At 46.5% G+C, this 25,534-nt stretch overlaps 1 protein-coding gene and 1 long non-coding RNA gene across 5 annotated transcripts in view; one reads left to right on the top strand and one right to left on the bottom strand.

Annotated features, from left to right (window-relative positions):
• Window positions 1–25,166, top strand: part of LOC127491747 (uncharacterized) — a 58,037-nt gene extending 32,871 nt beyond the window's left edge. Inside the window, exons 4-6 of one of the 3 annotated variants that reach the window (XR_011390563.1) lie at window positions 2,619–13,661; window positions 14,335–18,541; window positions 19,320–25,166. This is a non-coding gene — a long non-coding RNA (uncharacterized lncRNA). Of the gene's footprint in view, window positions 1–2,618; window positions 13,662–14,334; window positions 18,663–19,319 lie in introns of those variants that run through there. The other 2 variants (XR_011390562.1, XR_011390560.1) reach the window with 2 other exon arrangements.
• On the bottom strand, window positions 9,480–19,547 carry POU2AF3 (POU class 2 homeobox associating factor 3). Of its 2 annotated transcripts, none has more exons than XM_070078000.1 (5): window positions 19,398–19,547; window positions 17,433–17,527; window positions 13,506–13,557; window positions 11,833–12,062; window positions 9,480–10,145 (listed from the first exon to the last, which is right to left on the bottom strand). In XM_070078000.1, the coding sequence occupies exons 1-5, from the start codon at window positions 19,402–19,404 to the stop codon at window positions 9,777–9,779; spliced, it is 753 nt and encodes a 250-aa protein (XP_069934101.1). In that variant the 5' UTR covers window positions 19,405–19,547; the 3' UTR covers window positions 9,480–9,776. The 2 variants fall into 2 exon arrangements, with proteins under 2 accessions (XP_069934101.1, XP_069934097.1); XM_070077996.1 differs by lacking the exon at window positions 19,398–19,547 and adding an exon at window positions 18,880–19,322.
• Window positions 25,167–25,534: the final 368 nt, after the last annotated feature.

The following is a 25,534-nucleotide window of genomic DNA, read 5'->3' as shown; positions in this document are numbered from 1 at the left end:
CTGGTGATGGCTTGAGTACTTGAGTCCCTGCCACCCACGTGGGAGACGCGGATGGAATTCCGGGATCCTGGCATTTTCATCCCCAGCTCATGCAAGCATTGGTGAGAGGGACCACTGAATGGGAGATCTCTGTCTCTCTGCTTTTCAAATAAAATGAAAATCTATTTAAAAAATGGAAAAAGCCTTTCCCCTACCATATATTATCTCATTTAATGTTAAAAAAGGTCAATGAGGTACATTCTTCTTAGGCCCATCTTATAGAAAAGGAGAGATGGCAAAGACAGATTAAATTGTCCAAGGTTAACATAGACAGCAAGGAAAAAAACAATTTTTTCAAACAGTAAAGTTTGCCTAAAACTAAATACCAGAGTATGTTAGAATTTCCAAAGCCACTGAAAATCACCTGTTTTCAATCTAATACTCAGAGACTTGCCAAGTCACCCCAAGGATGAAATCCTTAACATAGTTTAACAAAAGCAAGTACTCACCTGTGGGCACTTATGTTACAGAGAAGAACAGAAATAGCAGCCACTTAAGTACTTCTACTTCGAGTTACTAGCACTTTATTTGTATTTCTAGTTTTTTGCTGTGCATCCATTTTGCACTTTATTTTGTAGAAGGTAATTTTACATAGGGTGTTGGGTTCTGTCTACAGGGACCATGTCTTTTTTTAAAAAAAATTTATTAATTTATTTGAAAGGCAGAGTTACAGAGAGGCAGAGGTGGAGAGAGAGAGGTCTTCCATCCACTGGTTCACTCCCCGGATGGCTGCAATGACCTGAGCTGCGCCGATCCAAATCCAGGAGCCAGGAGCGTCTTCCAGGTCTCCCACGTTGGTGCAGGGGCCCAAGCACTTGGGCCATCTTCAGCTTTCCCAGGCCATAGCAGAGAACTGGATTGGATGTGAGTAGCCAGTTCTTGAACCAGTGCCCATATAGGATGCCAGCTCTGCAGGCGGTGGCTTTACCCACTATGTCACAGTGCCGGCCCCTTGTACACTGTCTTCTGTGGCAGAGCTTTCCAATTCTGCATTTTGTTGTCAGAGCCGCTGGTGCCCTCATTCTGCTGATAGACAGCATTGTGCAAGAATGACAAGGGGGTCAGCTGCGTGAAGCACCTACCCAGGAGAGTTCTACTCTACAAGCTTCCTAGACCTTTCCTATGGGCTTAGGCTTTGGAATAGGCTATGGGATTATACAGATTTGGGTCTGAATTATGGTCCTTTAATTTACTGGTTTAGGCATTTGACTTAATCTCTCTGAATCTTAGTTTTCTCATCCAGAAAATGGGATAACAATACCTACCCATTGGTTGGTTATGGAGACCAGGCGAGATAGTACATGTAGGTGGTCTAGCAGGAAATCTAGTATGCAGCAGACAAAATGGGGGAGCCCTGCCTGCAGAGGTGACCCCAGTCTGCAAAAACATGATTTCCCCTCCCCCCAAAAGTGGGCAGAGAACATAAAAGCCAGTTAGACCGGGAAGCCTTGGCCGAAAACGAGCAGGACTGTTTTCAAACTTCTGTGCCCCTGTGATGCTTTTACAATCCCCATTCCCTCCGGCATGGATGGGCTGCTGTCTCAGTGTCCTGAAGAATTTGGAAAGGTCATAGCTAAGCTGAGTCATCCCTGGGATGATGAGACTTCCTTGCGATCAGTGCAAGAAACCAGTTTCGAAGGGGTTTACTGAGTGGGGAGGTTTGACTCCATTGATTTGTGTGCTTTTGTAGCCCACAGAGGCGAAGGCACTTGTCCAGTGTCACCGAGTCAGTAAGTGGTGGAACCAGGAGTCCATGTCTCTGTGTGGCCATGTCTGTGTGGCTCCAGAGCTCTTCAGTCTGGGCTGTGCCGCCTTAGACGGAAGTGGAGTCAGTGGCGGGGGTGGGGGTGGGGCGGGGATTGGATTCCCACTCTCTCTTCCTGCTGAGGAAGGACTGCAGACACGAGCCCACTCTCCTCCTGCTGTGGGAATGACAGCGAGCGCCAAGGCTCTGGCCCGCATGGCTGACCAGGTCAGAAGGCTCCGTCATGTCCTTCACGGATGGCCTCCTCCAGGTAATCGCCTAGCCCCAGCCTGGCAGAGGCAAGGTGCCAGGGCGGGGGTGGCACAGATGGCTGCCTACCAAGCAGGGAGTCCTCCTGCAGCCATCCCTTAGAGAAAGGCAGCCAAGCCTCATGGTAGCTTTGATCCTTCCTTTCACCCCCTGGAGACGTGCTGGGGACAGAGAGAAAGGCTTCAGCCATCCTAAGCTTGGCTGCCGGAGGAGGCAGAACACCCTCCAAAGAGAAATTGAAAGGAGCAGCCTGGAGATTGTCCAGCTCCCCTTGTCTAGTTCTGCTTAGCGAGTCAGTGGCAGAGGGGACAAGCTGCTCGCGAACAGTCTTGCTCCTCAAACCCAACTCAAACCGGCTGTGGGTGGTGACTGGCAGCGAGGAGCTGGCTTGTGAGCCAAGAGTAGGGCCCAGGAAGAACAACCGAAGAGGAGCGCTAGTTGGGCTGAGGTCCTACAGAGTTCTAACCCACCACACTCGCTTGTGGAGACCTTGCATACCCTACAGCACCCTGGGCCTGGCTCCTGTTAGTCAGCTGGGCATCCTTGTTGCACGTTTCTGTTTCAGACAAGGCATGAGGCGCATGAGGACTTACTGAGACCGCCGAGGCACTCAGACTGAGAGGGTTTGGGCCGGAGCCATCTCAGCCGCACGGGGGCCAGTGTCCTTGCCTGGCCGTGCCGGCTTAGGCAGAGGGAGTGGTTCACAGCTCATGGTTGGAGGAGCAGGCGACTGCAAGAGGAAGTCACATTTCTGAGGCTTTACTCAGGCCAGAACAGCACATAAAGTGAAGCCTCTGAGACCCCAGGGAGTAAATGAGCCCCCTCCTGGCCAGCTGAACACCGCAAATGGAAGTGGGAGGCATGGTTCCTCGGAGGGAGGTCACCTTAAAAGATGGACCAATGTTCCCAGCACTGGAAGACCCTTTGCGACATGGAACAGGCAAAAGGAGCCACCTGGAGAGAGTCAAAGTCTATAAGAATTTTTACAGTTGGCCAGACCTATGATCCATCCCCCCAGGCCAGAATTCTCTGATAATAAGAATAAACATGAAGGAGATGGTGTTTGCTATTGGCCAGAGCCTGTGCTTTTTGCGAATCTTTTTTTTTTTTTAAGTTTCTCAATAGATTTATGAAGTTGGAAGTGCTACCAAGAGTTTGTGTTTGCCCCTTCAGATGATGTCAAAAATCAGACACATACCCCTTGTCCCTCTCTCCTCAGCCTCCAAACTCCGCTCTTTTTCAGTAGCACATTATTGACCTGTAAGCCTCAGAAATGCAGAGTTCTGTGCATCAGACGACACGAGACAAAGAAAGTACACTGCTCTCCTGCAAGGTGGGCTGGGCCTTGGACAGCGCACGTGACCACTCGGGACCCAATCTGCTCTCCTGCAGAATGAGGCTCGGCTGCACTAGACTGCTGGTTCTCAACCCTGGAGAGTTTTGAAAAACACTATTTATTATCTTATGGAAACATACAAACTTTCAACATATGAGTGCATACATGTAAAAGAATGGTGAAAATGGAATAAGTTCTCTGGTCCAGTTTACAACATTGTGCCAAGAGCAACTTCCTGATTACGATATTATCTTTTTTTTTTTTAAAAGATGTATTTATTTATTTGAAAGGTAGAGTTACAGAGGTGGGGGGGGGGGTCTTCCATTCACTGTCACTCCCTAGATGGCCAGAGCTGGGAGAAGCCAGGAGCCGAGAGATTGCACCAGGTTTCCCACGTGGGTGCAAGGGCCCAAGCACCTGGGCCATCTTCTGCTTTCCCAGGCCATAGCAGAGAGCTGGATCAGAAGAAGAGCAGCTGGGACTAGAATCAGTGCCCATATGGGATTCTGGTGCAGCAGGCGGAGGATTAACCTAGTGCACCACAGCTCCAGTATTATCTTTTTTTTTTTTATTTGACAGAGTTAGAGAGAGACAGAGACAGAGAGAAAGGTCCTCCTTCCATTGGTTCACCCCCCAAATGGCCGCTATGGCCAGCGCTGCGCCAATCCGAAGCCAGGAGCCAGGTGCTTCCTCCTGGTCTCCCACGCGGGTGCAGGGGCCCAAGCACTTGGGCCATCCTCCACTGCCTTCCTGGGGCACAGCAGAGAACTGGACTGGAAGAGGAGCAGCCAGGACTAGAACCCGGTGCCCATAAGGGATGCTGGTGCTGCTGGCGGAGGGTCAACCAAGTGAGCAATGGCGCCAGCCCCCAGTATTATCTTTATTTAAGATGGCAGTCACCACAGGGCGGGGAAAGGGTAGATCAGACTCCATGTATTGCATTTAGAACTTCCTGTGATTTCAAAATAGATTTTAACAAAATTCCAGAGGTTGTGATCCTTTGGTTTGGAGCTCAGATGTCGACGTACAATGCTTTTTAAAACCCCCCCAGGTGATTATAATGGCAGCCGTGGTTGAGAGCCACTGAACTAGACGATCTCTAGGTCCCTTTCCCGCCCTAAAATATTATCAGGCAAATTTATCTAACCCCTTCTTGTAACTATTTACATGTTCAACATGTAGGGGGAAGACATTTCTTAAGTTTATTACCCAGTGTGTAAAAATGTTATCGTATTTGTCCTAAAGTTACCTCTCATTGGAGTGAGCCAAGCTCCAGCCTCTCTCCCTTTCAAGCACAGTCGTCCTCTGGCTGTACCCTGGAGCTGCTGCTTCTCAGCAGTGCCCTTTGTTATGACTCTGACCTTGGTCATGGACTCATGCCCACCGGCTGCAGATCACTTCCTGTGGACCCCCAACCTCTGGTCCCCACTGTGAGATGCTATCAGCTCCATATGGGTCTCAGCAGAGAGGGTCAAACTGACCAGGCTGCATCCCCCTTTAAAATCTCTTCACTTTATTCTCTGTACTTCCATCCCAAGCTCTATGGTGTACCATACTTTAGTGACCCGTTGGAGTTAGTCAGTAAGAGGTGAGAGGGAAAATCAAACATAATGCTAGGACTGGGCTTACAGTACAAAAGAAAAACACTCTAAGATGACACCCTTCACCTCAAATTCTAATCCAGCTCGCTGCCCTCATGCTGAGTCCTCTTTTCGGAGAAGGCTTCCTCCTTTGCATACCACAGGGAAATTCTTTACCCACACTCCTTTAGGTTAGGTGACGGCTACTCACAAGTTGATCCCTAAGATTCCCCCTTCCCATCATCATTGACCCTAGGATTCAACAATCCGCAACAGATCTCTTCTTAGAATCCAAGTCAGTCATCCAAGAATAGAGGAAGGAAGGAAGTGGTGGCCTCCCCAGGACAGTTCCACGTGAGCTTTGGCACCCAGGTGAGCTGGCAGGTTACAGAGAAACCTCTTCTTTCCTCCTGATTATTCAGATGCCAACTAATGACATCTCTCTGTCTCTGTCTCTCTCTCTCTGTCTGTCATACACACATTTCCCAAAGACCAAAAATATATTCTCTACCCATATAAAGAGAAACTATTTTCTAAGGCATGACGGGTCTTTAGTGAGTGTATATTTCATTATCATGCAAAGCAGTATCCTGTCTACATCCATGTTTACTTTAACTGAGTTATTCACAATTTCTTTGGCTTTGATCCTAACTCATTTTAGCCTTCCACTTTCCAGGTTGAATAACAATGTTTACATTTTCTATCAACACGTATCCTCCCATCCTCCATGCTATCCTTTCAGTTTTCCTTATCTCTCTATGCTTTGCTCTCAAATGTTCACCTGGGGGTTTAGGCCAGCTGCCAAGATGTCACTGTCTGGGCCATTGCTCAAGGTAATAGTTTCTAAATGTTTCTACCTTCAGCTTTGTCTCATATTAATCTTTCTCAGGCTTTAAGAGTTGACCCCTAAGTTAAATTTCCCAGAATTTTGAAAATCAGTCCCTGTCCTGATATTCTCAGCTTTAGAGTTTTCGACTCACACCCCCTAACTGTTGAATTTACTTTGGGGAGACATGTAATCAGTCTTGCACAAATACAGTAAGCACTTTGTTAATTGTTTTTGCTTGATTCATCTTTCTAACGGCTCTGAATAATGAAATTAATCATTCACTTAAGCTTCCATTTAATTTTATGAAATGCCTCTGTGGTACGAGGAGTTGGCTGCAGATGTACATGTATCTTAAGGCAACAGATCACATTCCAAAAAGATTATTCTTCCAAAAGTAGTGCATGTGAAATGTACTGAGGTTATTGGCAGTTCAGACCATAGTATCAGATATACTGAGTGCACAACTCTTAGCCTGATAGGTCATTTTGGGCAATTATTTCATCTCCTCAGACTTCAATTTCTTCATATGTAAAATTGAAGATTAAGTAAGCTAATGCTGAGAGCATGGGCTTCGTCCACGTAAGCTTGAGTGTGCTACTAGGTACTTTACATGAACAGTTCAGAAATTGAATATGAGGGCTCTTCAAAAAGTTCATAGAAAAGGTATATTATGTGGACTATGCATGGATTTCAATGTTTTTGCACCAGATAACCTTTGATTTAATTCTATTTAAGCCAAATTAAAACTGTTAACTCCACTGTCCATATTTCCCTTCATTTGGAAAGTGTTTTTCATGTACAAACAGAGGGTAATCTAGATTGGAATCAACTTTGGTACATGCAGGTGCCTGGGCTCCCCCAGGCCCACCCACTCGTGCTTTCTCCCACTGAGGCAGAAGCATCTGTATTTTATCCAGCCGCCCAGGTTAGTGAGAGGCATTTTTGGTTGGCTCATTGCTGCTGATGTTCTACCTGCACCTGCAGGGCTCCCGAGCTTTTCTGTGGGAGCTGCAGTGGCTGAGAGAGGAGGCCAAAGGTGTGCAGCCTCCTAGTGAAACACCAGGAGACCTGTTGGCCCACATTTCTGGAAAACTCTTAAGGACTATTTTAAGGGGAGGGAGGGGTATACATTAAGAAGCCCAGCAGCTGCATTCACCCATCTCACATTCCTCTGTGAAGCCTTTTCCATTCTAGATTCAGGGAAGAACTAAAGGGCATACAAAGGAAGAACAAGAACCAAGGAGGTAATTAAATGCTGTTTGTTACAGCTGCAAGCTAATTGATTGAGAAGGCAGAGAACCAAGTCGTGAAATAAAAATAGCAACAGCAAGAATGGCAATCCGGAAAGCTGTAGCTTGGTGCTAACACTGGACATCTTTGGGGTCTTTGCTCTTTGTCCCTTGTTGACAGTAACTGGGGGTGGGGTGGAGAGCATGAGGCCCTTTGGTCTGTGTGAAGAGCTATTTGTTGACAACAGATCCATTGCAAGCCATTAAAGTTTTACTTTTATTGGCATCTCAGAAAGGCAGCAATTGTTCTATTTCCCTGGCATAACCGTTCCGTGAGGCAGGCTGCAACTTGTACTATTTGCCCAAGCTTTACTTGAGTCCCCAGGGAAAGGACAGTTGGCACATGTCATTTTTAAAGTGTACCCATCTCCTGATAGGAAGGAGCCCGCCGAGGTGGTGGTCAGCTGTCTTCAGCCCCAAAGTGTAGGACTCTGGCAGCTCTTAGCTTGGCATGTTGGCATCCTGTCTGCCTTAGCTGTGGTGGGGACTCAGCATGGTGTGGATAAGGAAGTTGAAGTTTAATGATTCCAGGGCTCCTGAACAATCTCTAATAAACAGTAGCTTCTCTCTAAATAATGGTAGCTCAAACTTTCCACCACCAGATTGTAAGGAACAGGGCTTCGATATTCTTTAGACCCAAGCTTGGGTGCTTCCGAGGTGGGTAACACTGGGCAGATGACTTAACTACTCTGAAGTTAGTGACTCCTCATTTCGCAATCAATCTTGTGAAGATTAAATGGGATAATGTGTGAGAAAACTCATAGGTCATTCTGGCACCCAGGAAGAGCTCAGAGAACAGTGGCTGTGGCCAGTGCTAGTAGTATCAGTAGTGCTGTCCTTGTGCTGAAACTTGGATCCCGGAAGATGTATCCCAGACTGCAGGGATTAAACCCTGTGCCTTAACAGCCTCAGCAAGCAGTATTTAGCAATGCAGTCTGCATTAGCACGGGTAGCTAAGTTACTTCTCTTGACCTTGAAAGACAATAGAGCTGCTTCCAGTGGATCAGAAGGAGTGAACCTGGAAATTCAGTTGTAAACAACATAGTCAATTTTGCAAGCATGAGCAATGAATCTTTAAGGACCTAAAACATAAATTCAGAAACTGGAAGATGTTTCACAAAGTTTGTGGGATAATGGCATTTAAAAAAGCCTGTTTTGGTGCAAAAAAATTTGAAATTCATGCATGGTTTTCTCATACTACACATTCCCATGAACTGTTTAATACTCATTTCATATTGTTGCACCAAAATAATAAACTTATCTTTTATTAAAAAAAAAAACCTTTTATATGAGAGAGCAGGAGAATGAGAGCTCCTATCTGCTGCTTTACTCTCCAAATGCCTACACAAGGCAAGAGGTGGGAATTAAGAACTCAATCCAGGTCTCCCAAGTGGGTAGCAGGAACCAAATTACTTGAGCCATCCTCACTTCCTTCCAAGGGTCTGTATCAGCAGGAAGCCAGAATCAGAAGCAGAGTTGAGATTCAAATATTGGCACTCTGAGAGGGGGGCATCTTTTCTTTCTTTTTCTGAAGGTTTATTTTTTAAGGGCAAAGTGGTGGGAGGTGGGAACAGAGAGAGGGAGGGAGGGAGAGACCACCCATCCCCTAGTTCACTCCCCAGATGACCACAGTGGTCAGGGCTGGATCAGCCAGGAGCCAAGAACTCCAAATGAATCTTCCACATAGGTGGCAGGGGCAAGCACTTGAGCAATCTTCTGTCTTCCAATGCGCATTAGCAGGGACTTGGATTGGAAGTGGGCAGGCAGGACTGTTACCTGCCCTTGTACATGGGATGCCACCATCAAGTTGTAAGAGGCAGCTTAACTGCTTTACCACATCACCAGCCCCTAGACTTCTAGACCAAATGCCTGCCCGAAACTTATATTTTCATTCTACCTCTCCACGAACTTTCTGAAGTACCATTTTATATGGTCACAACAAATTCTAAACTTTAGGCTCTTTCAGTTGTATGGCAGCTCTCAAGAGAAAGAAGATCAAATATCTGCCCAGAAAGTTTATAAAATAATACTTTGGAAACAAAAAAGAATTATCTACAGATTAACACTGCTGTAGGTAAGATATACTTTTGGGTCATATAAGCATTCTATTGATTCGTGTTAGGTATGAGGCACTGATCATTCCTCAATGTCTTTTTAATGTTGCTCCAAGCTGTACAGCCCCATCTGCAGCAGAGGCAGGGGTGTCCATTTCCACCATTGTAACTGTGTCTACCCTCAATCCCAGGGGAGCAAAGGCAGCTTATCACATTAACATAACCTCAGATTTCATGAATAAATGAGATGAAAACACCAAAGAACAGCTAGTGAGTTCTAGAATTACTTGATAACAGAACAAGTAGAAACCATTGACAATTTAAAAAATAACCCAACATTTAGTAATACAAAATTATTTATTGGTAAAAAAATTTTGTTCATTACACAGAAAACTAAACCATTGAAAGTTTCCTACAACAATGTGGACTGTGAACACATAAGTAGGAGGGACACCCTGCCCAGGTCTGAGGACTTCACAGTAAAGCCTAAGTTAGTGTCAGAAAATTGAAAGTAGTGATAGGTAAACCGTACTTGTGGTGGTTTCTTAATGGGTCGCGTATTTTGAAAAGTGTCATCTAGACGTGGTACAAAAATAGATGTACCCATGCCACGTTCCAGGGAAGCGTAGTTTCTATTAACTATAGCAGATGTCGCAGTCCGTTTCCCTGGCGTAGAAATCGCTGGCAGTGGCTGCCGAGGAGGCAAAGTCCACACAGTCTGCCCCTGGATAGGAAAAGTACGCTGCTGTCCTGACGGCATCGAGGTGCTCCGCCTCGCAGGAGGCGCAGCAGCAGGTGGAGGTGGCCACGGAGAAGCCCTTGTACGGGGCACTGGAGGGCGAGGGGTGGTAGGAGCAGTCTTCTGGGGGGTAGCCACAGTTTCTGGTGTCCACAGAAGTGGGAGAAGTGAAATTCCCAGGAGTGTAGGGAGGTAGCTGAGCCGGCGAGTCACTGTAATCTAAGGAGCCAGAGAGAGTGGAGGAATCTGAAGGCGATCCTGGGGTCTGGAGAAATAAAAACCAAGGAACAAAGAGCTCGCTGACTTAGGATGAAAAGAACTGTACAGTGTAGATTCATTAATATGGAATAGGGTGTAAACAACAAAACGCCCAAATCTGCAGAAGTAATTTTATTTGCTGACTGCATGATTTCATGACACCACATTCTGTATTTACCTCTTTATTTCCCAGCAGTCAATTGCCTTGCTTCACTGGCTTCCTTTGTTAGAACCAAACTTTAGAGGATGCTTTGTTCTTAAACCACAAAATCCCATTGTGCTTCAAGTCACCTGCACATCAGATCCTTCTGTGTGCCATAATATAAGCTGCAGGTGGCACCCCAGGTATTTCGGTACACCTTTGACCATGGAGATCCAGGTGGACCACATGCAAAGGTAGAATTTGGATCCTCTGGGACCCAGCCTTTTGGACTATGCCAAGACAGTAACTACTCTTCCCACTGCTAAAGCACTGAAATACTTAACTACTAAAGTACCATCTGCTTCCTCTTGCGAAAGTCTATAACTGTTACCGAGAGAGCCTAACTCAGAGGCTGCAAGGGAAGTAGGTATCTGGGACCCAGTATGTCTATCATGACAACATGTATACACTGTTAATTTCCTATCCCCTCTGAAATTGAGTTGATGCCTATAAAGACTGTTGACAAACCAAAAGATAAAAGTCTCTACATTTCTTAAAAATAAAAATTTACATTAAATGTTTTAAAAACAACTAGTATCTCTCATTAAGAAATCTTATTTCATTTTAAGGGAAAACACATTTTCAAATTTTGAAAATAGTCCAAATTCTTTCAACAATTTTTTGCTAGCCTTGTCAGACTCAAATGAGTTCTCGTGCCTATAGCAGACCAAAACAACCAGTTAGCAGAGCCTTCTCAGTGACCAAACCAACCACTTCCCCACCATCAAAATGAAGCTGGGACTGTGCAGACACAATCTTAATTCCATTTTCAAGAACTCCAAACTCAATCATAAAGTTCAAGGACCATTGTTTAAATCAGTAATTCCCAGTGTCACAATTCAAAAAACATCAAATGAGCCGGCATCGCGGCTCACTAGGCTAATCCTCCGCCTTGTGGCGCCGGCACACCGGGTTCTAGTCCTGGTCGGGGCGCCGGATTCTGTCCTGGTTGCCCCTGTTCCAGGCCAGCTCTCTGCTGTGGCCAGGGAGTGCAGTGGAGGATGGCCCAAGTACTTGGGCCCTGCACCCCATGGGAGACCAGGATAAGTACCTGGCTCCTGCCATCGGATCAGCGCGGTGCGCCAGCCGCAGCATGCCAGCTGCGGCGGCCATTGGAGGGTGAACCAATGGCAAAGGAAGACCTTTCTGTCTGTCTCTCTCTCTCACTGTCCACTCTGCCTGTCAAAAAAAAAAAAAAATCAAATGAGTATCGCCAGAAAGCCTCTTTTTATTGTCATACACCAGCTTACTTACATGTGTGAGCGAGCTTCTTTGTAAATCTTACTTATGTGTGTATCCAAGGGTTCATGCCCTGCAACATATGGCTACTGCCACACATTGAGTTCTAAATGGTCCTGTGCTTGATTTCTTGGATGTCTTCCTTGTTGATAGTGTTTGCATGATTTCGCGGGAGATGTTGCAAGCTCTTACAAAGCATTATTACCCCATGGTTAGCAAAAATCAAGTTACATCAAGAACAGAGATAAATTACCAGGCTCTGGTTAAAGCAGAAAGGGGCAGCCTGGAAGCCGTCCGGGAAATAGTGTGGAGCACTTTGCGTGGCGTGGAACGAGGGCTCTGAGAGCGTCTCTGTCTGAAGGTAGGAATCAAAGATCTGGTCGAGGCAGCCTGAGTTTTCATCATAAGAAGCACAACTGGAAAAATCTCGGGGTTGAAAATAATTGGGTGTGGAAGAAATCGGTTCAGGCTCAAAATACAGTCCTGGAGGAGAAAGGAAAAAGGCAGGTTTCTGCTTAGGAATTGTACTACAGGTTTGAATGAAACTCTATATTCTGAATATTTACTATGTCTAGGGGAAATGGGCTTATGAAGTTCCAGAAAAGTAAACAGGCAGGCAAGTTGGACTTTTTCATTGTCTTAACTACTTCAAATCTCAGTGAAATTAATCTGGCTTATAACCAGGAAATTGGCTGCAAATGTGGCTAGGGCAAAAATAAAAGAAAAGGGACCCAACCTGTTTCCAAGCATCACTTTGAAGTAATGGCTCAAGTCTCCACTTTCTTGGACTACCAACAATCATCAACACCCAGCCCCTCTGTCTGCAGCTCAATTCAACCTCCCAGAAATAACTGACAGAGTTGTTTGAGGCATCGAGACAACTCGTGATGCTTTGGGAACGGATTCTCTTGATTTAGGGTAATTGCTTTCCTAAACTTTTTCACACTTACTTAATGAGTTAAACTTTGAGGACAGAGCTTTGAGAAGTGTGTTAAATGACAATGCAAATGATAGACCATGGCAGCTAGCAAATATTGTAGGAATTAATACTACTTGTTTTAAATTACAGAAAGTTCGTTAACATGAAATGTAGCATCTGAACATGACACTGGACATGTTAACATGATAATGTAAATAGAGTGAGTTAAATTTCAAACAAGGATACTTAAAAAAAAAATCACTTCTTTCCCATTTTGGCACCAGTAGGCCCAATTTGTGATTATTTTCCTTAACTATTCAAAGAAGAGGTTTACAGTGTGCCCATCACAGGGACTGCAGGAAATTGGGTTTTTGTTTTTGTTTTTTGAAGTTTCAAGTTCCTCTGAGGTAATATTAAAGTGACACATTCAAGTGGGAGCCGCCAGAAGCACAGGCTTCCTTCTATACAATCTTAAACTCTTAACTGTTGGTGGCACTGGTAGCAGTGTTTGTGTGGTAGAGTTATTCGTACTGGGCTGAGAAAATGTACACTTGTTTGAACTGCTTTGTGGGAAGAGAAAAGAAGGGGAGGGAAGCCCCTGTCAGCTGAAAGCTAAATGAGCAAGGGCAAGGGGGATATTCTAGTACCTCAGGATGCTCTCTATTCCATCGACTAGCACGCTAAAAAAGAACACTGGACCACTGGATCTCACAGTCAAGTTTAGTTGCTTGGAGATGAGGAACTGGAATAAATGTGAAGAACAAGACCCTTGGGGCAGCATAGACAGCAGAGAGCAGACAGTTCAGAAACAAGGACAGAAATGCGTGCTTGTTTCCTTACGGGCTTACATCTGCAGTCACTATACTTGGTTCACTTTCTGATTGGTTGGATTCCAATTAAATGGTGGTGCCTATCTTAACCCCTGAATCAAGCACCTTTGCAAGACTTTCCAGATGAACTTATTATGAAAGAGGTTTTGAGGGAATTGGAATGCCAGCTGTACTGACCTGCAGAGGATGTTGTTACTGGGTCTGAAATGATACTGCTGCCTCCGGACCGCTGCCAAAGCAAGGATATGACCATGAAGCAAAGTCACGTACAAGTTCTACCAGGGAAACTGACAAACATATTCGGACGGGAACTCTGTTTGCTTCTGCTGTAAGGTAAGCTGATTCCTTCTCTGAAAAGTAGTTGACTTGCTTAAAAACCACTAATGCTATATTTTATTTAGATTCAGTGTTATTGTTTGCTGGGGATTTTTTCCCCTCTAACATCAAATTCTCCCATTCAAATTGTAAAGGTTATTAACTTTGCTAAAAAAAATTAATGTAAACAATTTGTATGTTACAGAAATGTATGTTTGAGAAAACTCCGCCAACAGCCTTTCTGTTATTTAATTTAAAACTAATAAGGACTAACATTTACTTAAAGCCAACTAGCTGTAACTTTTTCCTCAAATTTTTCATGTGCCATCTAGATCCTGAGCTGCTGGAATTCCCCAAAGAACACAACTCCTACCTTTATTAATGATGAAGAGCCAAAAATGTTCACAGGTTCTTACTATGTATGAAATATCAAAATAGGAAATTATCTTCTTAAAGTCTCAGGGAGAGTGAGTCATAGCAATCTACCTTCTAGTTTATGGTTAGGAGATAATTCAGCTCTGTATGCTTTTGACTACTTTCGCTAAACGTTGCTTTTATCATTACTGTATTTAGTACTTAAAGTTTATGAGACTGCTCCTTCTCACTGTTTAAAGTGCAGCAGCCTGCATTTTCCAGTTGAATGGATAATCACACTAAATGAGTAATTTAGGATTTCTTTTTTTCTTTTTAGATTTCAGGTGGTGGCTTTAAAGTTTAAAGGGACCTGCGTTGCTCTGGGATTCTGGGCTGGAAAGCCGAGCTCGACACACCTGTCCTGGGTTACAGGGTGTACCCACTCCCGTACCCAGAGCCACTGGGATTGCTGCACCATTGGCTTCTGCTGAAACAGGAGGTGGTGTGAATTTTGAAAACGATCCATGCTGTAAAGTCATGAACCAGGAAGCTGGAATCCTTTACCGGCTCCGTATGCAAATATTTGGCTGCAGCTTGAGCTGAAGGACTTGGAAAGAGTGGGTTTTTAAAAATCCGCTTCATTGTAGAATTCTCATTAACCCCATTCCTCCCCCTGCATGGGCCTGTTTGCCTGCCTCCCTGTTATCCTGTTGTTATCTCCCTGAGGTATGTTTACAATATCCTACTTGATATTATCTTTCTAGTCCTGGGTTCACTCTCTCCTTCGCTCCAAGAAATCAAAGAAAGGCACCCCTCTCTTAGATTTCAAACAGCATAAACCCCACAATCTACAATTTATAAAAACACATCAAGTAATGATTAAAAAAAGGTAAATTTTATCTTTAGATAAGTACTAACTCAAGTTTCCCTTTGCCCTAAAGGCAAGTGTGTGTGTATGTGTGTGTATGTGCAAGTTGATCTGACCGACAAGTTTTTAAAAATCCATTTACCAATCCCATATGGACAGGGTTTCCTCTGGTACAGCTTGCAACCTGGGCTATTAGTCTCAATCTATGCATTCATGACTGCCTTCTTAAGATTTCACATTGTGGATGTTACTCTGACTTGACAACAAATTAAGAGAAATTTCCTGCTTTGTAATATTTGTAATAATGCAATTAATTCTCTCCGTGCCTTAAAGTTGTCTAGAGGTCTCCCTCAACAATCAAACAACTTGGAGATCATCTCTGTTACATCAGAAAGGTCTACACAAACACCAAGGAGCAGGCATAAATGCTCCCCTGGGCTCTGGCATCCTTGCCTACTGTGTGCGCCTTCACAGCATGTCTAGAATCCCACATGCTGCTTCTGAGGGCTCCCAGTAAGGGATTTTTACATCTGGCTCTCCTAACCAAATTATGTATGTGTTACACCTACGTGCTTATGAGAGCATGGGCCAGTATCATCTTCCCGGGAGCAAAGCAGAATAAGCTCTGTTCACTCTGTATATTTCTGCAAGGCACTGGTTCAGAAGTCCTGCTTTATTTTCAGAGGTTGGAGGTAGGAGAGGGATTTAGAAAAGATTAGATTAAGTCAAACTGCACCAGGAAACAGAACCTGGTCAGCTACACAAGTGAGACAATTTACCTTTAGTTTAGTTCCTGTAGCTGGCTGACAAGGGCAACAGTGGCCAAACCAATCTGTAAGGACCCCAGAGCAACGGGGTTCCCATGCCCAGAGGGGACTTCTCCAGGTGCAGCTGAAGCAGAATTCTAACAAGTGCCAAAGCTGCTTAACAAAAGACTATGCTTTGTTACAGACACATTGATTTCCTTTTCTTTTTGCTCCAGATGTATGTTCCAGTCCTTTGACCCTGACTTTTGTTATTTATGTGACCATCTCTCAATTGGACTCAGGGCTAACCAGACTCCTGCTAAGTCAGGTTGGATCGCCAGAAAGAGGAATTGAGAGCTGATAGAGGGCAGGTTTTTTGTGCTAAGAATGAGATGAAACTGGCCCTGCTTTGAGCTCGATCTTGAGCAAAGGTGATGTTATGAGCTTTAGCTGTGAGGAGGAACACAGACTTGTGATCCTGTTGCTTCCCCGGTTGTTATAAATGAAGTGAGTATGCCAAAAAAGAATAAAGAATGTTTAAGAGTTACAGGGAAGCCCTCTACAACTGTAGGGATGTTTTCCTGTGCGACCTGACAGCACAGACTAACTTCTTCAGCTGTGTATGCTAAATCACAGCCAGCCACACTTATACTCCAAACTCGAAGCTAAGGGTTTGAACGAAGATTCCTGAGTAGCTGGTTTCCAATCCTTGGTGGGAATTTTATTGTAGTTGTAGGAACTGATGATAGCTAACACTTACTGAGCACTCATTATGTGGAAAGCACTCTTCCAAACACTGTATATGCAACAGCTCATTTAACCCTCAAGAAAATCCTATTATCCCCAGTTCAAAGATGAGGAGAAACTGAAGCAAGAGAGATTGAATCATTTGCGAGAGGATATACACATGGAGGAGCACAGATCTGAACCCAATGCACCTGTTCAACACTCCTATTAGCATTTGCCTCCTCTCATTTCATATGAAGTCATACTTTGCACACAAACATCACCAGGCACAAAATCCATTGTGGAGCAGATGCCAACAGGCTGGAGAAGGACCAGTCCTAACATGGTCAGTACGAATCCCAGCTGTCGGGTCCTCTGTCCACACCCAAACTGACCCACGGGCAATTGTGTGCCCTTCCTTGGGGATAACCCTATCTGGTTTATTGATCCTGCTGAGTGCTCCTGGCGATGCTTATTTGCCTTAGGAAGGTCTGTTTGTTAGGGGAAGGTGCCCTTAGGATGGTTCTGATCAATTCCGTAAGAACTTGTAACTGTGTTCAGGCATCATTAGATCTTAAGGAAGTGGTTTTATGGACCCTCTAAGCTGTCGCCTCTGCAGTGATTTGACCCTTTTGTGCTGGGGGCTTCCAGCCACCGGTGATTTACAGAGAAGTGACCTCGGAGGCCAAGTTCCAGAAGAACAGAGGGAGGGAAGGGTTTTCCACAGGTGCTATCCTGGAAGCACTCCCTAAAATGAGCTGCCTTTCTAGGAGAGATCTGCTGTGGGTGTGTGAGGGCTCTACACACACTGCCTTCTAACACAGTCATGACCTCCTTACCTGGGGGCTGCCGCTCTCCCTGTGGATTGCTAGCAAACCTTCAACACCTAAATCAGTGGCAAATGAGGTCCCCTAAATCCTGAGCCCTACAACAGGCCCCAGCTGTTCCCGAGGGGCCTCCAGTGTTGAACGGAGAGGAAGAGGGGCATGGGAGTTCTCAGCACAGCTGGGGAGAGCCAGGCCTGTACACCAATCCCAGACCCAGGGCTGGAGGAGGCCTCCCTGGCTGGGGAACAAGAGACAGGTGCATGCTTACGGTTCCCCCTGAGGCTGCCTGGTGTGCCCTCCTCTGTTGCAGCAGCTCCTTCACTGTGATCTTCACACGGACACCTTGGTAGACCTTCGGTTTTTCTGGGGAAAGGCAACTGAGTCAGTGGTCAAGGCCAAGGTTTGTGCACCAGGCTGTGGACTTGGGGGCGGGGGAGGGAGAGGGTGTGCTTTATAGGCTATGGTGCTGGAAAATCTGTAGGTTTGGGGGAACACAAAGAGAAATGCTAAACGCTGGTGGAAAACCCAGATTTCTCAATCTTAATGAAGTGAGGCTGAGCGGGTTTGGGGACCGCAGACGGCACAAAACCTCTGGAGATTATAAGGCCTGTTCCCCCCTGGCCCAGGATCCAAGAGCACAGGGGTTTTCTGCTCAGGAATGTGGAGCCCAGGCCAGAGAGCTCACCCCCTTGGCAAACTAACCCCAGGGGCCTCTGGGGTTCTGGACCCCAGCACTGCAGCAGGAACGCGCTCTCCGCTTCACAGCAGCGGACCTAGTCCAGCCCACCACATGTTCCGGCTGCTATGGAAGTCTCCTGTCCCTTCTCCACCACCAGGCCAGGTGGGGCTTCTGCAGAGGCTCTGACCTTCATGTGCCCTTGGACTGGAAGTCAGCCCTGGGACAAGCGGAGTTCTGCCAGCCCTGTCCTAGGCAGGCGAGGGACCTGCCACACTGACCCCAGCAGAAGAGCCAGGGATGTTTCACCTTTCTCTAGTTTTATCTTTTGGCTGTTTCTCCTTCGCCCCTTTTCTCCGCCTTTCCTGCTCTCCATCTTTTCCTCCTCCCTCCTTCGGCCCTGCTCCGGCTCTTCCCTTCTACCCCTCCCTCTCTGGGGCAGGCGTTGCTGGCTGCGCGCGGAGGCTGCGGGGCGAATCCGCGCAGCGCCAGCTCCCGCGACGCGGTCCCTGGGGCGCCCGAGGACCGCGCACTCGGCCGGGAGGCCGCTTTCCGGAAGGGGCCGTCCGCGGCACTGGGGCTGATCCGCAAGGCCCTCGGCTCTCGGGAGCAGCCGGTCGCGCGCCGGAGGGGTCTGCGGGGAGGGACCCTCTGCGTGCTGGGAGCAGGGCATCCATGGCTCCGAGCCCCGCAGAGCCGCAGTGAGTAGGTCGGACCTGCTATTAGGTCAAGCCGGGCCGGGCCGGGCCGGGCCGACCAAGCTTCCAAGGTAGGGGTGACCACAGGAGCCCAAGGAGCCTCCGGCCTGACCTCGATCCCAGAGTGAGCCCCGGGAACTGCTCGGGGAGGGGCTGGGCGCTGCGGCGGGGGGCGGCCGCACGTTCCCCCTGGGCGGGTGGCGACAGTGCCAGGCCGCCAGCGCCTCATCTGGTCACTTCAGAGACCGCAGCTGGACAGTAGGGATCCCTTCTTCCCCAGCCCAAGCCAGGTCCCAGGAGCTAGGGGCTCCCCCAGGAAAGGGGGTTGTGTTGTTCCTTGCCCTGATCCAAGGAGTCCTGCGCTGCAGCGTCGCGCCATCTCCGCACCCCAGTCTCTTCCCCGCCCCTCTTCTGCTCCAGGCTCCGGGCTCCGGGCTCCGCGGGCGGCGGGCGCGCCTCGGGGTCCCCACGGGGACAGCCGGAGCTCAGCTCCGGGCGGCCAGCGCTCCCGGCTCGCATTCCGGATTCACTGCGAGCCTCTAGCTCCCCCAGCTGCCGCCTATGGACGCGCAGGGTCGGCGCCGCGAAGTCCTGGGACCGACTGTGGAAAACTGGGAGAGTGGGCTTAGGGCCCGGGGTACACGGGCCCCTAGAGCGGCCAACTCTGCCTCTTGGCCTTTGCCTTCCGGAGCAGGTGCCGAATGGGAACCCGCGCCCTCTCCCGGATCCCCGCCCGGCCCTTCCTCGGTGCTCTGACTTTGTGCCTCTCTGTTCTGTGCAGGAAAAGCTGTGGAAATAAGCCCGGATCTCAGTGCCCCTGGCCCGCGTGACCCGACCCCAGGAGAAGCAGCTGAGTTACCCGACATCGTGGTCAGCAGGAGCTGGGTCGGAGGCTGGGTGCTGCAGCTGCAGTGTCTGGGCGCCTAGGAGGGCTCCTGTGCAGGGAGAGAAGCAGAGATGCAACATTTTTGAAGTTTCACAAAGCATCCGGCTGCACCCAGGTCCCTGGAGCAGGAGACAAACAGAATTAATGTTTTATACCTTCGGGTATAGGTTTGAGTTTTTTCCCCCTCATGCCAAGTATTTAAAACCTCTAGAAACCCATGATTTGACAATCAATGATTGCGCGATACTTTCAATTTGAATATTCAAAGGCTTAACAAAATGGACTATCTTCTGCAGAAATCCTGCACACAGGCACCCCACAGGGAGTCCAGAGAAACAGGGAGTGAGACCCCTTTGGGTCCTGACTCCTGGTTTTGCCGTATTTTGAGCATTTTGTCCACCTCCCCACAGACAGAGCAGGTGTCCTCGAAGATGCTCTGTAGTTATGCCTCAAGAGCAGCTCGGGAGCCACGCAGGGCCCCGGCTGCCCCCAGGGACTACCTGAGCCAGGCTGGCCAGCCACACTCATCCTCACAAGCCCAAGCTCCGTTTTAAGGGAAAATCTCAGGTTTTGGGGAGGGGAACATGGCAGCCAGTGGGTGTGGCCCTGCAAGGAGTCACTCTGGGCCCAGGTTGCAGGCCAGGTGCCCAGGTGGCAAGCAGGAGGCCCAGCAGAGGCCTTGGTTCTGGGCCTGGTCTCCTTGGGGCCCCACCTGGCCACGTGCAGGCTTCCCTCCCCTTTTCATCTGCTCTCTTCCTGAGACCCACTGAGGCCTTGGTGCCGAATCCTCACCCACTAAGACCCTTTGCTCCTCCCCATGGGGTGTGGGGTGCCCACGGACCCCAGCCTCTGGGGATTTCCTGAGACTGGTGTTCCGTCCCCACACTGTGACGTTCCATCTCTCTCCCTCTGCAGCCACCACTGCCTTTTAGCTGAAAGGACATGATTGTTTTTAAATCTTCTCACTCTTAGGGGAGAGGTAAGAGGGGTTAGGGGGCCAGACTGCTTTTTTGGCCCAGGCCTGAGCCCCTTACCAATGACTTGAGACTGTGCAGGACCATTTCCCACAAGCACTTGGTATAGCTCTGCGGTGGCGTCTGGAAGACTGGGAGACACAGGAGTGGCTCAGAGGAGCAGTGCCAGACCAAATCCTGTCCCCTCCCCAAGGGAAGGGGCAGTTGCAGAAGACAGAGAGGAGGGTGGGGTTCTCTTTGCAAACCAAGAGATTGTAAGGTGCCAGAGCAGGTGATGTTGGGAGGCCTCTGCTCCTTGTTCCTTGTGTTCTCTGGGATGCGAAGAGCATGGATTAGCCCCCAAAGACCACCAGAAAACTGTCTGCATGGTCTCGAATGTGCCGGCGGAAGCTATGGAGCTCTGGGAATGCCGAGACCCTGGTAGACAGGAGTTCCTTGGCAGCTGGAGCCAGGTCTCTGGGGGAGAGGATGAGGGCAGTCTCAGGGCTTCTGTGTCAGCCCGCGTTGGCTGGGGTGGACATCCCAGTGCTGTCGCTGGCCAGTAACCTCGGAAGACCACCTTTCCCCGGGCTGGAGTCCTGTTTGCAGAAAGAACTCCCCTGACCTCCCCACCCCAGTGTTTAGCTCAGCGTTAAGGAGTTTAGGTTCCTGTTGTTTCTGGAATTGCCAGCCCCCCAGCACAGGCATTTAGGAGCCGCGCCATGCTGTGGAAGTAAGGGAGGGTCCTTTTTAAGTGGGCTCTGTGAGTCCTCAGAGATCTGAGTGTGCAGTGAGGCCTGGAGTGGCCGACATTGGTGCCCTGAGACCGCAGGCAGCCGTAGAGTTGGGGCTTTCTCAGGTTGTCATTTGTTGTGTCACAGCTGTAATATAGAGCACTGTATCACCCCCATTTCACAGATGAGAAAACAGGCTCTGGGTAAGCAACTTGCTAAGACGATTGAGCATATATAAGTGGCAGAATTGGGTTTCAAACTCTGACAAGTTTCACGCCAGAGCCCTTATTCTTCACTATCATCCTGCTGATATTTTGTTAGAGGTGCTTTCAAACTTCTGGGACTTCAATCCACAATAAGAAGTCTGCTTTACATGATCATGTACATCTGTAACAACACCCATGTGGAGAAGACAAACCGATGTACACCTGCACACATGAGGCTCTTGATACTTTCTCTTGTATTCCATCTTTTCCAATTCATTCCATTTATGAAAAATATGCTAGTTGTTAATTGAAGGATCCTTCTTGAGTTGTAAGTAGCATTGGAAAAATAGTATCTGTAAAGCAGGCAAGCACACATTTCAGTGTTGTGTGCGGCAGGTGTATTTTGGTGCGCTGTGAATTTTGCTACCAGTGGATATGTGGAGGCTGACAGTCTTGCTGACTTGAGAGTGTTCATTAAAGACTGGAAACCCTAGAATCTAAAGAGGTGAGGGTGAGGTTTAATGAATGATGCTAAATCCAGTTTGTGCTTGGGGACCGTCTGGCTGGGGACATTGTCACCTTTAGCAAGTCAGCCCTCAAGTCCTTATCATCTCTCAGGAGCAAAATACAGAGGCAATCTCAACTGATTCACCTGCTTGAAAATATGACCCAGAGTCTTGATGTTCAGGTGTCGCAGAGGATCTTTAAGTACTGGGAGGGACTGTCTTTTCCTGTCATCTCTGGTGGCAGCTGGCCTTTGGCTCTGTTGCTTGGCTGAGACCCTGGTTCACAGTAGAATCTGAATAGAGGATGTAGGAGCCCACTATTTGTAGGCAGTCTGTATTACTGTTGGGTTGCTTTGATCAGTGATGGAGCCATCATCCAGTTAGTTATTAGCTACACATCAACCTTGTACTAGGTATGGTATGAAGCACGAGGAATAGGAAGATAAATAAATCCAGGTTTCTGGCATCAACCCCTGTCTTGTCCCACTTACACACTGCTGCTTTTCCATCATGAGACTGTTTAGTCCATTCACTGCCTCATGCATTTATTGAGTGATCATACTGTGATAATCTCTGGCCAGGGCCAGTGCTCAGCCTGAGGAAGTAATTGTGCCACCTCCCTCGCCCATGTCTTCTCTCCCTGAGGTTCACCCATGGAAATTTCTGTAGTTCTGCATACATCACAGTTCTCCAGGTCTCTGCACTCAGAAACTCTTCACTTTGTTGTTGACCTTCAAGTCAGCGGGCCCCACCCAGAATGATGGGACTACAATAGATTTATTTTTAAAGTTTTAAACTAAATATTTTAACAGCCTTTTACACTTGATCTCAGCTAAAAGGCTGAGAAGCAATTTTAACAGTCTTTTGTATGCAAATAAACTGCAGGGTGTTATATTTTTCTCCCAAAGGAGGAGGTTTTATTCAATTTAGACACTTGCATATTGAAAGACTTTCGGTATAGGGAAAAGCCATGGTTTATTCCCTCCAGATTTGACTATAGCTTTAAATTCTCCATGTAAATGCAAAGTTCTTTTGTCACCTTGACTTTAGGACACTGTTACCAAAGCTTGTGGGAAATATCAAGTTCCCAAAGCTTGAATACATGAAGAAAACCAGTACTTACTGGGTCCTCGAGTGAACATTTGGTCCATATGAAATGACCAGGAACTCTGTTAGATGAAGGCTATTTAATGATTTGTGCCGAGTCAGTCTCTTCCCACAAGAAATATTCAACTATTCAACGTCTAACTTTTATCTTGAGAGGTTTTCACAGGAAACAAGCATTTAATAAGTTATTTAAATAAGAAAAATACCATTATAGACTGCTTGGAAAATTCATCTTTCATGAAAAACATGTAAAAAGTACCATGATGAAGACCTGTGGCTACGTCATCTCAATTAAGAAATAAAACAATTAAATGATCTTTCAATTATGATTATTTAGCATTAAAAATTTCAGATTACTCCATTCAAGATATCTAATTAGGATAAAGGTTAGAGGATAGCTATCACTTTTCCTAATGCAAAACAGCTAATTCAATTGGTCCACAATTGTTTCCTTCTGAAATTTGTAAGTTTTTTAAATATTCTTTTTTCCCTTATAATGTATTCGCAGTAACATTGTACATTGCAACCATATGTCTTATTTATTAGGGGTTGCAATTAAGAGATACTTTTGTTGGCCGGCGCTGCGGAGCCTATCCTCTGCCTGCGGAGCCAGTACTCTGGGTTCTAGTCCCTGTCGGGGCGCCGGATTCTGTCCCGGCTGCTCCTCTTCCAGTCCAGCTCTCTGCTGTGGCCCAGGAGTGCAGTGGAGGATGGCCCAAGTGCTTGGGCCCTGCACCCCATGGAGACCAGGAGGAAGCACCTGGCTCCTGGCTTCGAATCGGCGCAGCGCCGGCCGTAGCCTCCATTTGGGGAGTGAACCAATGGAAGGAAGACCTTTCTCTCTGTCTCTCTCTCTCACTGTCTAACTCTGTCTGTAAAAAAAAAAATAATAAAAGATACTTCTGTATCAGAGATTGAAAGTAACATGGTTCTATCTCTGGCAAATAACTATAGATGATTTTATTGTTATGTACTTATCTTGAACTTTGGTGATTTTGGTTCTTGATTTATTTTTCATACATGTTTCAATCACACAGTAGATAATATCAAGCCTTGGATAACTTATAAGACTTTCTGGCAGTATACTATAGTGCATGTAAGTATATAAATGAAATATTCACATTTTCTGTGCTTCTTCACAGATTCAGTAACTTTCCTCTATAATACATGTAAAAATACTAAATTCCTACTAAAGCTCAATATCACCCACTGTTTAGATTTGCAGAGTGTGGCTAATTGTCAAGTTATTATTTTCATTTATTTGAAAGGGAGAAAGAGAGAGAGAATATGAATGTGTTTCATCTGCTTGGTTTGTCCCTGAAATGCACTGTCAGCAATCTGGAAATTCATTCGGTGTCATGCAGATGGCAAGGACTTGAGTACCTGAGTTCTTACCCATTGCCTCCCAGGTCCACATTGGCAGGAAGCTGGGTTGGAGCCCATTGGGGACTTGAATCCAGGCAGTTCCATATGGGATGGGGGCCTCTGAAAGGCTGTGGTATGGCTAATTTTAAATATTACCCCTGGTAAGAATTTTCTCATGTACTGGTTTCAAGAGAGCTAGCTCGATATTCCTTTGTGTGGCACAGTTTTACTTCAATCCGACATAGATTTAATGAGCACCTATTTTGTGCTAGGCTCTGAGCCAAATGCTGGTACAGAGAGGTGGGCCATTCATGCGTCTTCCCCTTGAGGCTCTAGCTGGAGAATGGCTCTCACCTGGAGTATATGACTTTGTGAGTTACCTCTTTACAATGGAGATGATGTGTAAGACAAACCATGTAATCTTCTTTTGAATAGAGAAAATCCATTAGAACTGCTCAGAACCCAACTATAAAACATAAAGAGCATAACTTTGGTGTGGGGTTAGTAGAATCATTACCATGTAATGTGATTCAACTGTGAGCATCAATTGTTATTTTGGTACTTTAAATGTAAGTCATGTTTTATTCCTTATGGCTGTTATTTAGATTTACATATTGAAAGAGGGATCATACTGATGCTAGTAATACTGGTATATTTATGTGCGTGTATGTGTAAGTATATATGTATATGTAAATATGTATTTTACTGTTGGGGTTAATAATTGTTTTCCCTTTGTGGAATTTAAGAATACTTCAGTCTCCTTCCCCTTCTACAATAAGTACCTTGATGCTGTGTTGTTAATTGAGCTGTAGGAATTCATAAATCTCATTTAAAAGCATTTATTAAATAAACAAGGTAAAGATGTGGTTTCCTTCTGCCATTCTTTGGGGTTTGTATAATATTGTAAGAGAAACACAAAGACTTTCAACTTCATACTATTTCCAGTGACTCATGGGATGATTTGTCTAGATTGCAGCTTTTGCATGGGCAAATTTCACTTTCAGCTTATTTTTGACACTGTCATCCATTCAGTTTTCTTAAGTAGCTTGAACTTGACATCAACATCAACATCACTGCTTGCTTTAAATCTTGAATCTATCCTGTGTCCTGGAAGGACCTGAGAGAGAGAGACTTTTGAACCTGAGCTCTTTTATTTTCTTTGGCCTTCCCAGGAAAGCTGTGAGTCATAGAATAACAGGTTTAAGGAAGAAGAAGGAGAGAGGATGGTGCATTTTTTCC

This window comes from Oryctolagus cuniculus, chromosome 1 (genome assembly GCF_964237555.1).
Source record: "Oryctolagus cuniculus chromosome 1, mOryCun1.1, whole genome shotgun sequence".
In the NCBI taxonomy this organism is placed as follows: Eukaryota; Metazoa; Chordata; class Mammalia; order Lagomorpha; family Leporidae; genus Oryctolagus; species Oryctolagus cuniculus.
This window is presented reverse-complemented; position numbering and strand designations above follow the sequence as displayed.

What these genes read in the sequence shown, in the direction of transcription:
- POU2AF3 (XM_070077996.1), bottom strand. Translation starts at nt 19,057, where the DNA reads ATGCGAGCCGGGAGCGCTGGCCGCCCGGAGCTGAGCTCCGGCTGTCCC. An exon ending in AGGCAGCCTCAGGGGGAACC is followed by an intron (nt 13,558 to 17,432) that starts GTAAGCATGCAC and finishes TTGCTTTGGCAG; the next exon opens with CGGTCCGGAGGCAGCAGTAT. An exon ending in TCTGCTTTAACCAGAGCCTG is followed by an intron (nt 10,146 to 11,832) that starts GTAATTTATCTC and finishes TTATTTCTCCAG; the next exon opens with ACCCCAGGATCGCCTTCAGA.